The following is a 13,961-nucleotide window of genomic DNA, read 5'->3' as shown; positions in this document are numbered from 1 at the left end:
TCTTGTGAGTCGTTCTGCCGTTTCACTGTGTGAATGTGTTCTTCATGTGTTTGTCCTCCTCTTGTCTGTTTCATCTGAAAGAAGAGGTTCTGCTCCATGTGTGGAGGTTTTCAGTAGACTGATTTCTATCCTGCCGTCCTGTGTGCTGGATGTTCCTGTCCAGAAAGGAAAGGGTCCTGGTAGTTTCCTCTTCATGTGTGACTCGTCTGTTTCCAGTGTGCTCCATGTTCTTCAGATGGTCTGTGAGTGTGTCCAGTTTAGATTATTTCCAGGATGTCGTCTACATATCTTTTCCAGAGGGTGGGTCTGCAGTGTGCGGCTGCTGTGTTGATGGCTTTGGTTTCCAGGTCCTCCATGAAGAAGTTGGAGGATTTGTGAACAAACTGTAGTAATGTGGTGTCTTCAGCTGTAAGGTTTGTGTGTTTATTTAGAGAAGCACCGATCCACGTTTTTCACCTCCGATCCGAGCCCGATACCTGAATGTGTATATCTGCTGATACCAATATGATTCTGATACCAGAGCTCTGTTCGCTTTAATATTATTATTAGGGACGTCCTGATCACACTTTTTTGCCCCCGATACCGATACTTTCCCGATCCGATACTTACATTGCTATTGCACATGCAAAAAACTGTGATCGGGACATCCCTACAAAAAACCTCCGTCTACACCTCACTATGAACACGGCTCAACACGAGGCTTCAGGGCATGTAGTACACATGCCAGGCCTTTAGGGGCGCTGTGACAATAAAACACAGAAGAAGACAGCCCACATAGAAATTTTGAAGTAGACTTCTGCACTAAAACACATAAACCACTATATATAACTCTAGTTTTATAGGTCTATGGCCCCGCTCCGCCTGCTTCTAGCTTCTGCAGCTCCACCCGAGTTTCTAGTCCCTGACTGTTCTGGTTATTAGGTGACGTAGTGGACCGCAGTGGGGGGGGGGGGCTTACGTCATCTTTTGTCCACGGACGATGGTCTTTGCTGAGCGTACTCCGCTGCATGTTTACTTTTTAGATGTCTTATCAGATTAGTTGTGTTAAACGAAGCTCTGGTGCTCCACCTCTCAGGACTGTGGTGAAGCTCTGGTGCTCCACCTCTCGGGACTGTGGTGAAGCTCTGGTGCTCCACCTCTCGGGACTGTGGTGAAGCTCTGGTGCTCCACCTCTCGGGACTGTGGTGAAGACATTTGGTGCTGACATTTTATCCTCTCAGTGGCTTCAGGCTGCTGACCTCACTTTACGGCAGCTGACGGGAAAAAGTTTTTTTTAGATCTGCGGGGGGATCGGCTGGATTTGCTGATTCCCGATCAGTCACAAATCACCAATATCGGCCCTGATCCGATATCTACTGATCTGATCGGGACATCCCTAATTATTATTATCATTATTGTTGACTTTATATGAGGCTGTAATAAACTCCTCTCTACAGTAAAGTATGAAATGTACTAATGTATACATGTATTCCCTCTAAAGACAACTTGAGGTTAGTATCAGGTCAGTAAAAGAAGCAGTACAAAGTATTTTAGTTCCATGTGGACAATGTGGGGGTCTGCGTGACGTCATCATCTCATAATAAACTAGTTCTATCTTTAGAACCTCAGAATGACTTTATTAATCCCTGGGGAAACTCTTGAGCAAGGCAGCAGCAACACAATGTTTCCAGCTCTAACGCAGCTCCAACCATTGGGACTATTTCCAGGGAGTTTAGCGTGGAGGAGGACGCAGCTTCACGGAGGTGTGAATCTCCTGCTGACAGCCTGGAGGAGCTGCTGCTCATTGTTCTGATGTCAGAGCTGTTCTCCTCCCAGAGCTGGAGTTTGAAAACGCTGACGTCTGGCTGCAGAGCGCCGCCTCGCTGTGCTACGGCTTTGCTAACATCCACGTTGCTGCGTTGCTTTGTTAACATCCACGTTGCTGTGTTGCTTTGCTAACATCCACGTTGCTGTGTTGCTTTGTTAACATCCACATTGCTGCTTTGCTAACATCCACGTTGCTGTGTTGCTTTGTTAACATCCACATTGCTGCTTTGCTAACATCCACGTTGCTGCGTTGCTTTGCTAACATCCACGTTGCTGTGTTGCTTTGCTAACATCCACGTTGCTGTGTTGCTTTGCTAACATCCACGTTGCTGTGTTGCTTTGCTAACATCCACGTTGCTGTGTTGCTTTGTGGTGTTTTGAGTGTAAAATCCATCCAATCAGCAACATGTTGCCATGAAAAGTTGGATAGCACAGTGCTACTTCCCTAGCCTGCTCGCTGGTTGCAAACTGTGGAATGGATTTGCTGACTCATTCCTCCTGGTCTCATTGAGACCCGCCTCCCTTCAGGAAATCCAGTCCACAGTTTGCAGCCAGCGAGCAGAGCAGCAGCAGGGAAACACTGGGGATCATTTCAGCACCATGAAGCAGACCAGGATCATGGATCAGAAATCTCTGATCCGTGAATTATGTTAATATTGGAACCCGCACAAAAATGTCACCAAACTCTAATGCAACAGGAAGTCCGCCATTTTGCATTATGTGTGAAATTCGTGAAACACAATCCTCCTAGGAGGTAAGTTCTACAGACGTGAAATCTGGCTGGGATATCCAACAGGCCTTTCCTGATGAAAACTTATCAAAATGTAACTATGATCTCAAAGGGCGTGGCCACGGCGCTCCAATGAACCTCTGATGGTTTGCCATGAAACAGGAAGTGGTGTGTAACTCTCTACATGCTGCAATCTGACTGAAAGGTTGCGTGACATGAAGCACATCAGGACACACAAACTCTAAACACAACAGGAAGTCCGGCATTTGGCGTGAACTGTGAACTTCTCATGTTGAACTCCTACAAGGTCAATCTAAGAGACTCAAGTTCGCTGCCGACGACGTATCACAAATTTGACATTTTTGGCACTTTGGTATAATATTGTTTGTCCACATTCCCATTGCAATCTGACAGGCTCAAAACCTTGGTATGCACCACGTTCCACCGTGCGTGGTTTGCGAGGACCTGTTTCGCTGCTGCTTAAATTTTTACATTGTATTTGGTCTCTAGAACTAAAGATTGATTGGGAGACTGAAACCTGACAACACCTGGTACAAACAGTGGGAAACATGAGAAGGCGATTTTGATGAATATAAAGGTGGAGAGTAAATCTAAAGTCTCAATGTCTCACCTTAAAGGACTCCATGTCCGAGAGCAGACATGCACTTTGCATCCGAGCACGAAGATGGGTACCTTCAGCTGATGTGCCCAGTTTGGCCAGTACTTCTGACTGTTCCTCCAAAAGATCTTCTGTCATTGGAGCAGGTTCCTGGAAAAACAAAGCACCTGATAATTGAGAGTTGGTGGTGAACCTTTCCACATTTTGTTACATAACAACTACAAATGGAAATGTTTAGAAGCTTTTTCTTTTAATATAGTTTAGTACAAAGTGAAGTGAAAGAAAGTAATGAGTCACGGTTTTCAAATGTTTTCATAAATAAAAAACTGAAGAGTGTAGCATGGAAAAGACTCGGCTGCAATCAGTTCCAGTCCTTTGGGGGCTATCTCTTCCAACATTTGACATCTTCTGTACAGACCAATTTAAGAAAATAGCCCAAGCTATTTCAGATTGTACGGAGAGCGTCTGTAAACCTCAGGCAGGTTGGATGGAGAGCGTCTGAACCTCAGGCAGGTTGGATGGAGAGCGTCTGAACCTCAGGCAGGTTGGATGGAGAGCATCTGAACCTCAGGCAGGTTGGATGGAGAGCATCTGAACCTCAGGCAGGTTGGATGGAGAGCATCTGAACCTCAGGCAGGTTGGATGGAGAGCGTCTGAACCTCAGGCAGGTTGGATGGAGAGCATCTGAACCTCAGGCAGGTTGGATGGAGAGCGTCTGAACCTCAGGCAGGTTGGATGGAGAGCGTCTGAACCTCAGGCAGGTTGGATGGAGAGCGTCTGAACCTCAGGCAGGTTGGATGGAGAGCGTCTGAACCTCATGCAGGTTGGATGGAGAGCGTCTGAACCTCAGGCAGGTTGGATGGAGAGCGTCTGAACCTCAGGCAGGTTGGATGGAGAGATTTCCAGTTGGATGAGTTTGGGGGTCGTTGCCCAGCAGGGAGCTGAACTTCCACCACCCAAACTCTAACAGCTTTTCCTCTAACACCGCCCTGCATCCATCTCTATCCATCTTCCATCAACTCTGAGCAGCCTTCCTGTCTGTCCTGAAGAAAAGCATCCCCACAGCATGATGCTGCCTCCACCATGCTTCACACTGGGGATGGTGTGTCCAGGGCAGGGGTGTCCAACTCAGATCCTGGAGGGCTGCAGCCCTGCATGTTCTCCATGTGTCCCTTCTTTAACTCCCCAGAAGGTCCTGAGGGTTCAGCACCACGTTCAGCACAAAGCCAGATAACCAGCCGCTCAATGCAATCAGCCTGTTGAAGCAGGGAGACGTTAGGTAGCTGAAATAAGACTAAAACTAAATGACGTGTTACTCAAAAGACTAAATCTGAATTTCCGGTCAAAATGAACAGAGTTGTGGATCCCTGCAGCCCCTCAGAGTTTCCATGGGCCTCAGGGCAGCTTCTCTGATCAATGTTCTCTTTGCCTGGCCCTCACTTTAGGTGGACAGCCATGTTGTTCTTGGTTTGCAGTTGTGCCATACTCTCCATTATGGGATGTTTGCTTGCACAGTGCTCCGTGAGACGTTAAGGAACTAAACCCCTCCTTAATCTTCTCCACAACTTCCTCCTACCTTTCTGCTCCGTTCATAATGAATGTTCTCTTATGAATGTCCGAGTCCTTCAGAGCGGCTGGATCTAAACCGAGCTTCCATTGCACACAGCTGGACTCTGTCCTCACTCAGTGACCTCTGAAGGCTGCTGGTTGACCTGGACCTGATTTGGGGGGATCGGAGTGAAGACCTTTCCATGCTACACTCAGCTTTTTAATTGTTAGAAAAATGGAAAACCACAAATCATTTTCTTTCCACTTATAGTTGTGTTGGTCTGTCACAGAAAATCCCAAACCATACAGTTCCATCCATGGCTGTAATGTGACAACAATACTTCTCCAAGCTATTGTAGTTAGTGTCAGATCAAGTGGACATACAGGGAGCTTTAACAATCTGTTCACAGAAACACAATTGACAGAAAATGAGGCCAAATCAGGTTTAAAAGAATGGAGAGAACCGTCTCAGTGTAGGTTGGTTTCTAGCTTTGCTACTGAGGTTATCTGTTTGGAGACCATCAATACAATAAGGTTCAGATCATTTGTATATTTCTATGAAGAATTGAAATATAATAATAAACATGTGCATGTATAAGAAGTCAGTGAGCTGATATGACTTCACAAAGGGTTCGATCCATATATCCCAGTGGCTAACACACCATTGTTACTGTCAAAACGTTGCTGCTGAACATAAGACTAGAGACAGTGTACATGTCTGACCTGTGTGACAGGAACATAGAGCGCTTCACTGGAGTTGAGTAGAGTCATGTTGTTGAAGGCATGGAGTCTTCCCTCTGCTTTCCTTTTACTGCTATCCTTCTCTCCATCAGTGTGGGAGAAGTCCGATTCCCCCTGCTCACTGAGGCACTCAAAGAACTCCTCCTCGCTGTCGCTCCATGAGTCCGAGGATTTTCCCTGAGACACGTCTCTTGCTGAGGACTTGTTTTCTTTATCTTTGCTTCCGTCCAGTACTTTGCGACCTTCATCTCTGGCCCTCTTCCTCTCTACGCAGCAGTTGAGCATCTATTCAAAACAAGTGAAAAGTTTTTTTTACATTAAAACTGTAATATTACCATGGCCTGCCCAACTACGTTTCCATCAACCAGGAGAAGCAGGTTGAGTTCCCACCCCAGCGTCTAACTCTACCAGGACCACGAGCCAGCAGCTCCTCAGCACCTGGAGGACCAGGACACTGTGAGGACTGTTTCTGGAAGCACAGGCTCTTTCCAGCTTTCCCCTGCCAGCTAACAAAGGTGGCACCTCACAAGCTACTCTTTGGTTAATCCATTCAAGGATTGGGAATGCAACACATGGCCACAGCTTTGTCAATCCTCAGTTCATAGTCAGCATCACTTAGTTGAGAGAAGCTCAGGAGCCACTTAAACACCTCTATAGAGGCTCCTTCAAGCTTTTACGAGAGTATTTCCTGAATCACTTTGAAAAGTAATCCTGTCTCCTGGAAAATATAAAAGAACCTTAATGGTTTACACAGATAGAAAAGCTAAAGCCGTCGAAATCAGCTAAAATGGCTCAAAAAGGTAAAATGCTTAGAATAGTAGGAAAAGTCAAAACAGCAAAAAAAACGATTCAAATGTCTGGTTTAGTAAGTAAGTAAGGAAACTTCATACATACGAACCTGGGAAACAGTTTTTGTCTGTACAGTAAGATTATAGGCACTTTATGAACTGCGTCACCTTATTTTAAAGGTCAAACAGGTTTTGTGGTTCCAGATGCTGAATCAACTGGAAAATGGCTGATTGGCCTCATACTGGCCAAATTCTCTGGTTAGTCAGACACAGTCCAGTAGAAAGAACGAGCAATAAATAGTAACTTTGTTCTGATTGTTCAAAACATGTAATATTGTTGGATCACCTGACACATCCTTTTGAGTACCTGGTGAACAAGCTTACCTGGAGCTTCTGATGCAAAAGACAAGAGTGAAGATCAGGAGCTCCTCCAGCCAGCCTGCAGGTAGAAACAGGAATGAGTCAAAAGAAAAGGAAAAGCTTGACAAGTGTTTCTGTGCAATGATGCAAAGATAATTATCCTGTATGACACGACTTTGGTGTTGGTGGCCACAAAACATGTTTTTGCTTTTAGAGCCCCACAAGAAGGAATTACCAACCCATAGATCAGGTAGTTATTTTCCCAGCGGTAGCGCAACTCCAGAACAAACTCCTGCCAGAGGTGGGCAACAGCACGCAGTCCTCCGTAGTTATAGTTGACGAGACACACACACAATGCTAGACGATAGGTCAGACTGTCACTGGGGGCTGACTTCAGCTGGATGAACAGGTTCTACAGCAACAAAAGAGAGAAAGAAATATACCAGTCAATAAATAAGGTCCACTGCTTTTCATCCACGAGCATTTGTTAAGTAAAGAACATCAAACCTACAGATTCAGCCTGCTTCTCCTGCTTCTCCTGCTGGGGGGATGGTGGAGTCGTGTCATTCTTTATATGATCTGAGCTCTTCTCCACAGCAGCATCTGGAAAGAGATACTGAAGAGAGAAAAACACCAGATCAAACACACCATCCATCTTCTACACCACTTATCCTGTTCAGGGTGGCGGGGCCATGGGTCAGGGCAGGACACACCTGGACAGGTGATCAGAAACACCCACACTTCTTCAAACATAGTCTCAAGAACTCAAACTGAACTAGTGCACATCATATTCTGATTGAAGCGTTGTATTTCTATGTTGTTATTGGAAATGACGGGCAGTGGCATACTGATGCAGAAGAATTCCCTCAGGTGAACAAACAGATGGAGGACAAAGCTCAGTGCTGTGGCTTCAATGAAAAATGATCAGAGGAAGCATCATGGGCTGCTGGTAACATTACAAATGCAAGAGCTGCATTGCTATGACATATGTACACACTGACCTCAAGTTCACAGTTGCATTTCAAGCTAAAAGGGATTTTAAGTTGGTGTTGGGCAGGCGGGCGGACGAGACGAGGGAAGGACGGAGAGCTGTATGAGCAGATTGACATTCAGCATGTTTTCACCTACAAAGGTTTAGTTTTTTTAAGTTGGTCAATAATACCAGATTCTTCATGTTAATAATAATAAAATAACTTATCTGAACTATAGACGTAGGAACCAGTAATTTATTGACATTTTCTAACTCGCGTGCTTTATTTTGACGGTGCAGCACAGCATCCTGCCACTGCCCCGCCCCCTCCCTCCCTCACCAGCTCTGAGTGCAGGGGTGGAACAGCAGCAGTGGACAGCAGGATGTTTAATGACAGGAGGTCATTTGAACGAGGTCAAACGGTCTGTAGGGAACCTCACCAGGAATATGGCTCCTTCATAACGTCATGTTATCAGTTTACATTACAAATCTTCTGAAGGAAGTTATCTTAATCCTTGGACGGCCATTTGTCCAGTATTGAACTAACTATTTCAGTGTGACAACGCTCGACAAAATGTTTTGTCGTCTCATTTCAGTACACCACCGAAGAAAACGCTGAAACTGCAGCAAGACTTGCTTTGTTTCTTAAAAAAAGAGTAATGTCAGTGAGAGTTTCAGCTACACTACACAAGAAGAAAACCTAATCACTCCACTATTTATCAACATCTCTGACTTTATATGAGATATTACGTGCAGAATGTCTCATCAGGAGAAGAATAGAAGATAGAGGAGTGAAGCAGGTGAAGCATTGGAAGGTGGAGAAACTAAGGAAGCTCAGTTCAGCTCTTAAATTGATTAGTGAAATATGGATTAGCACCAAAATACTTTATAGTTGATCCAGAAAGAAGAACAGGAGACAGCTGATGTCAAGTTGATTTTTTCTAGAAATAAATTTTCAATAATTATTTTATTACTTCACAGTACTAGAAAGGCTTCGGTCAGGTTTTAATTTAGTGATCAGCTGCACGAGAACACTCCACTAGTGTTCTGCACGTTTCTATGGTGAGATGCTCCATAATGACCAATAAGTGGATTCTTTTTCTTGTTTAGTTTTAAAATGGGCCACTTTATTCTCAGGAGCTGCACCTTAGACCTGCATCTCTGAAAGCATTCCGTATGTTTAGCAGCAGGAAGGCAGCAGCAGGAGGGAGGCAGGGGAAGTAGAGGACGGCACAGGGCTGGAGGCGAGGCCTTAAAATGAACGGGTGAAAACTTTTACTGTAACTGAGTTCACAGTGGATGAGCCTGTTTACATCCCCAAATCAGTTGTTAAAAGTTTGTATTGTGGCGGGTTCTCACCAGGACTTTCTGACAGTGTAGAGGTAGGACCACTGTAAGTTAAGCTGGAGGGTTCGGGGGCTGCCCAGGCACTGGTGGGGGAAGCTCTGAGGCTTTAGGGTATTAACAAGACTTATTTGGTAACCTGGAAGACTATAATCAGTGGCAGATATTTAACCTGCTGCACAGCTTGGATGTCACTTAGCAGGACCTTGACGTCACTCCACACCCTGATGAGCAATGCAACTTCTGCAGAGCACTACATCCTAAAAACATGAAGGTAAAATCTGACCTGATCAATCTTAAACTATCTCATATAAACTATCAAGTTATTTGAGTAAAGTCACAACATTACTTGGTAATCATTGCCAGTTACTGATTCGTCAATGTAACTGCATCAGTACGTGTGTAACACGTTAATAGAGTCCACCATCAGCCCTGTCTTCTCTTCTGCCTTTGGGTTTAACAGCAGTTTGCATCCATAAACTTGCATTACTGCCATCTGCTGGTTCTGGTTAGTACATGAGAGAGAGAGAGAGAGCGAGAGCGAGAGCGAGAGCGAGAGCGAGAGCGAGAGCGAGAGCGAGAGCGAGAGCGAGAGCGAGAGCGAGAGAGAGAGAGAGAGAGAGAGAGAGAGAGAGACAGAGACAGAGAGAGAGAGACAGAGAGAGAGAGACAGAGAGAGACAGAGAGAGACAGAGAGAGACAGAGATGGGGAGTGAGTCATGTGACGCTGTGACACTGTGACGCTGTGACGCTGTGACACTGTGACAATTGATTCATTCATTCATTCATTTCTTGCTTGTAGTAAATTCAGGCTTATTGGACCCTACAGGATTTTATTGGACCCTATTGGACTCTATTGGATTTTATTGGACAGGAAGTCAGTATGGAAGCAGTCCATGCAGATGGCAGGAGGAAGAATCCTTCCAGAGTGTTCCAACCTTCTGTGGGTGTCGGTTCATGTGTGACTGATCAATCTTGTGACATGCAGGTTATTGAGAGGAGCACTGAGCTTTATTAGATGTGACAGGTATCACTTTCATTTAGTTTTGATGGCCAGACTTTTGCATTGAACCATATGAGTTGTGGGAGAAGAACAAATCTAGTTTATTAGACTATATTTTCATTGGCCAAATTTGTAGTATTGGGTTTCAAACTGAGTAGGTCTATTATACTATCTATTTTTACTATGTGGGTTTTAGTGAGAGGAAGAACATTAAGAAGTATAATCATATATTAAAACTAGTGCTGTCAAAAATAATGCGTTAATTTAATTAATAGATTTGAAACGTTTAACTCAATAAAAGAATTTAACGTATATAATGCAGTTTTGTTCACTTCCATTTTTTTTTTACCTGAGCAGTGACATGTGCTCTGGATGCAGCACCGTGACTACAGAGCTGCATAATACCCAGTGGAATAATATTAAGGCAGAAAGTGTCACTTTAAAAAGCTGATTGAGGAAGTGAAAGTCATTAATTTTACTTTGAAAAGCTGAAATAAATTACCACAGAAGTAATTCTGCAGCAAAACAGCAGGTTGCCATGTTGGCTGACCAGGAGCCTCCAAACTGCTAAAGCTGGAGGAAATACTGGTAAAATATTAATCTCTCCTCTTTCCCTGGCTCTCCTGTATACTGTGTGTGTGTGTGTGTGTGTGTGTGTGTGTGTGTGTGTGTGTGTGTGTGTGTGTGTGTGTGTGTGTGTGTGTGTGTGTGTGTGTGTGTGTGTGTGTGTGTGTGTGTGTGTGTGTGTTGCAGTATATTATAGCCACTTTGTTCATGTAGTAAGTTTACAACTTGAATCATTTGTTATTTTCATGTCAGAAAGTTGTTACTGACAGAGCAAGTCCAATTGCCAGACAGCCTCCGTAAATGTTTTTTTCTACCAATATCAAGTAAAACATGATAAACTGCCATTGTGTGTGTGCTTCTAAATGTGTCTTTGTTCTCCTGAAATATTCGTCTTGCTCGTAGCTACGGTGGCCCAGAAGGGCCAACAACACAACACACAAACAAAAGTCGCAACACAACAACAAAAGTCGCAACACAACAACAAAAGTCGCACCACAACAACAAAAGTCGCAACACAACAACAAAAGTCGCAACACAACAACAAAACAGAACTTTTGTTGTTGTGTTTCAACTTTTGTTGTTGTGTTGCAGCTCTTTGTTGTTGTGTTGTGTTGTTGGCCCTTCTGGGCCACCGTACGTAGCAGTGCGGCCGCCTGATAACCTGGAGACAGAATCATTATGCTTTAAGGCTCGAGCCATTTTGTTCAAGAGCAAGAGGGAGAAGTGTTTTTGATGACGGGTGTATTGATGTATATGTTTGACATTTACAGAAACTATTTCCAGATCGGTTTCCAATATCAGTCTCCCCCAATGTTAAACACATTCCTATGCCTTTGATCAGAACCTTTCAAGACACCCAAGGTCACTGTTCACGATATAGACCTGAAAGTCTTTTGGAACTTTCTAATTTCATAATTTTGACAGTAACTCTAGAATTGTGAATTCATACATTAACAGTGTAGTTCAGGAAATGTAATGAGACTGATCAATTCTAATGTGACCATAGTGTGATGGGTGAGGCCCTACTGTATATATGTACACTGGCACCAATATATTCCTTCCAAAGTACATGTGTTTGAAGTACAAAAGACTTTTCTGTTTTGAATGGGCGGACCTTCTCTTTTTCTCCTACATCGTCTATTCTATGGACAGGGATCTATAACCCAGCCAAAGCTGGACCGATTCAGCAGTAGTAACACACAGACCATCACATTATCAGAACCTTCAGAGCAATCGATCCACACCACATGAGCATGTACTAATCAGAAAAGAACAGCTTAATCATTGTACCCAATTAAAAAGAAAGGTCAAAGAACAATAACTAATGGAAACAATGCATAGTTGATCTGCAGGGGGCAGACATTTACCCATTGTTAGTGGGAAAGTATTTGGAGGGAGAAAACATGACAGCTTGTGCATCAAAGAGGTTTTTCTCTAATATTAGTGTGGCGCAAAACACCGCAGCAGATTGTACTTCCAGCTGCTCGTCTCTATGTGGCCCCGAGAGTCAAAAGAATTTATGACCCCTGCTGAATTGGATGCAGCAGCAGAGTAAAAACCCCACTGCCCTGATTCAGAGGACCATGCAATACCTCTAATAAAGCTTACCAGAAGGACAGAGTTGAGAACGTCGGTATTAAGTGGCGACTCGTCGGTGCGTCGATGGCGCCGGATGTGCTTTCGGGCAGTGTGCATCATATTGGAGACGGATAGTTTGGTCATTGGCACAGTTGCTGCTGGTTCAGTGAGCTTGGACAAAGCAGAGCTGATGTCACTGTTTTCTGCAAGGAAGGGCAAAAATAATCATTTACAATCACAGTTAACATTTCAACACATAAAAATGATCCATATCCATTTTGACAGTATTATTACATAATCAATATATAGAATGGGACCTCCTTTTGACTGCAGGCTCTGTGTCACCTGGCAGGAAAACAAATACATTGAAGAACATTTCCAGTAAGTTGATGAAATTAAATGATTGCAATATTGGAAAACAGAAACGGCGACAATCTGATGAAAACAGTTAAAGAGTAGTTCAATTATTTATTGATTAGTCATTGTATTGATCAATAAATGTCTCAGTTTTGAGTGGATATGAAAAAAAGCCCCTTGGTGGAAACAAACAAACGAATTTGTCAAAAAAAAAAGAAATAAAATAATCACATTTAACAAGTACGTGTGAAACTCTTTATTGAGCACAGACATTATTTAGCAATGCCCAGAACACTATTTAGACAAGGCATGCCGGTCAGGGTTGCCAGATTTGACTCACTGTTTCCAGCCAAAACAAGGTTAAGCCCACACACCTCAATAAAAACCAGCCTGTGTAGAATCATGTTAAAACTGTAAAAGTATTACATGTGTAATAAAGAACACACCATAAACACACAAGTGCAGGGAATGAACAGAGAGAGAGTTTGGCTTCCCAATTGGGCGATACCGCCATATCTGGCAACGCTGGTCAGCTTGTAGATTAATTTCAACTGGTTGTTAAAAACGAGTTGACAAAATCTAGACGACATGAGGAAGAAAAAAAGATCACAGCTTTCAACATCTTTTAACATTTTGGCAGAGCGCTTCTCCCCGACGTCAGTCAATGACGAAACAGTCGCACTTAGAAAAATATCCAAATTGGTTCCACATGTGAGCGAGGCCGGGGACTGGTGTGAAAAAAATAGAACCGGCACTTTCACACAGGCAAGGCAAGGCAAGGCAAGGCAAGGCAAGGCAAGGCAAGGCAAGGCAAGGCAAGGCAAGGCAAGGCAAGGCAAGGCAAGGCAAGGCAAGGCAAGGCAAATGTATTTATAGAGCACCATTCAAACACAGGGCAATTCAGTGCTTTACAGAGAAATAAAAAAAATACAGAAAAACTTTACAAAGACAAAATAAATATATTAATAAAATAAATACATTAAAGCTTTTAAGAAATGAAAGCATAAGTTTTCAAAACAGCATTTAAAGTATAATAAAAATGGTAAGAGATTTATTCAGATTAGTTTACTAAGTAAGTAGAGTCTATTGTTTATTCAAAAGCCTGTGCATATAGGAAAGTCCTGATTTAAAAGAAGGTCAGGGTTAGAGGGTCAGGGTTAGAGGGTCAGGGTTAGAAGGTTAGAGGGTTAGAGGGTCAGGGTTAGAGGGTCAGGGTTAGAGGGTCAGGGTTAGAGGGTCAGGGTTAGAGGGTCAGAGTTAGAAGGTTAGAGGGTTAGAGGGTCAGAGTTAGAGGGTCAGGGTTAGAGGGTCAGGGTTAGAGGGTCAGAGTTAGAAGGTTAGAGGGTTAGAGGGTCAGGGTTAGAGGGTCAGAGTTAGAAGGTCAGAGTTAGAGGGTCAGAGTTAGAAGGTCAGAGTTAGAGGGTTAGGGTTAGAGGGTTAGGGTTACGGGGTTAGAGTTACAGGGTCAGAGTCGGAGGGTTAGAGTTACGGGGTTAGAGTTACAGGGTCAGAGTCGGAGGGTTAGAGTTACGGCTTTAGAGTTACAGGGT

At 43.8% G+C, this 13,961-nt stretch overlaps 1 protein-coding gene across 13 annotated transcripts in view; it reads right to left on the bottom strand.

Moving 5' to 3' along the window:
• Positions 1–13,961, bottom strand: part of rab3gap1 (RAB3 GTPase activating protein subunit 1) — a 56,950-nt gene that overhangs the window by 22,653 nt on the left and 20,336 nt on the right. For all 13 annotated transcript variants that reach the window (XR_013936369.1, XR_013936370.1, XR_013936371.1 and 10 more), the window contains 6 exons: positions 12,085–12,257; positions 7,104–7,208; positions 6,832–7,004; positions 6,617–6,671; positions 5,427–5,729; positions 3,168–3,305 (listed from right to left, as the gene is read on the bottom strand). Coding sequence is in view for 4 of the 13 variants with exons in the window: in XM_080488964.1 (XP_080345090.1) it covers positions 3,168–3,305; positions 5,427–5,729; positions 6,617–6,671; positions 6,832–7,004; positions 7,104–7,208; positions 12,085–12,257 (947 nt within the window). In the remaining 9 variants the exon portion in view is untranslated. The remainder of the gene's footprint in view (positions 1–3,167; positions 3,306–5,426; positions 5,730–6,616; positions 6,672–6,831; positions 7,005–7,103; positions 7,209–12,084; positions 12,258–13,961) is intronic.

The sequence above is a fragment of the Lipophrys pholis genome, assembly GCF_963383615.2.
Source record: "Lipophrys pholis genome assembly, chromosome: 20".
Taxonomy (NCBI): domain Eukaryota; kingdom Metazoa; phylum Chordata; class Actinopteri; order Blenniiformes; family Blenniidae; genus Lipophrys; species Lipophrys pholis.
This window is presented reverse-complemented; position numbering and strand designations above follow the sequence as displayed.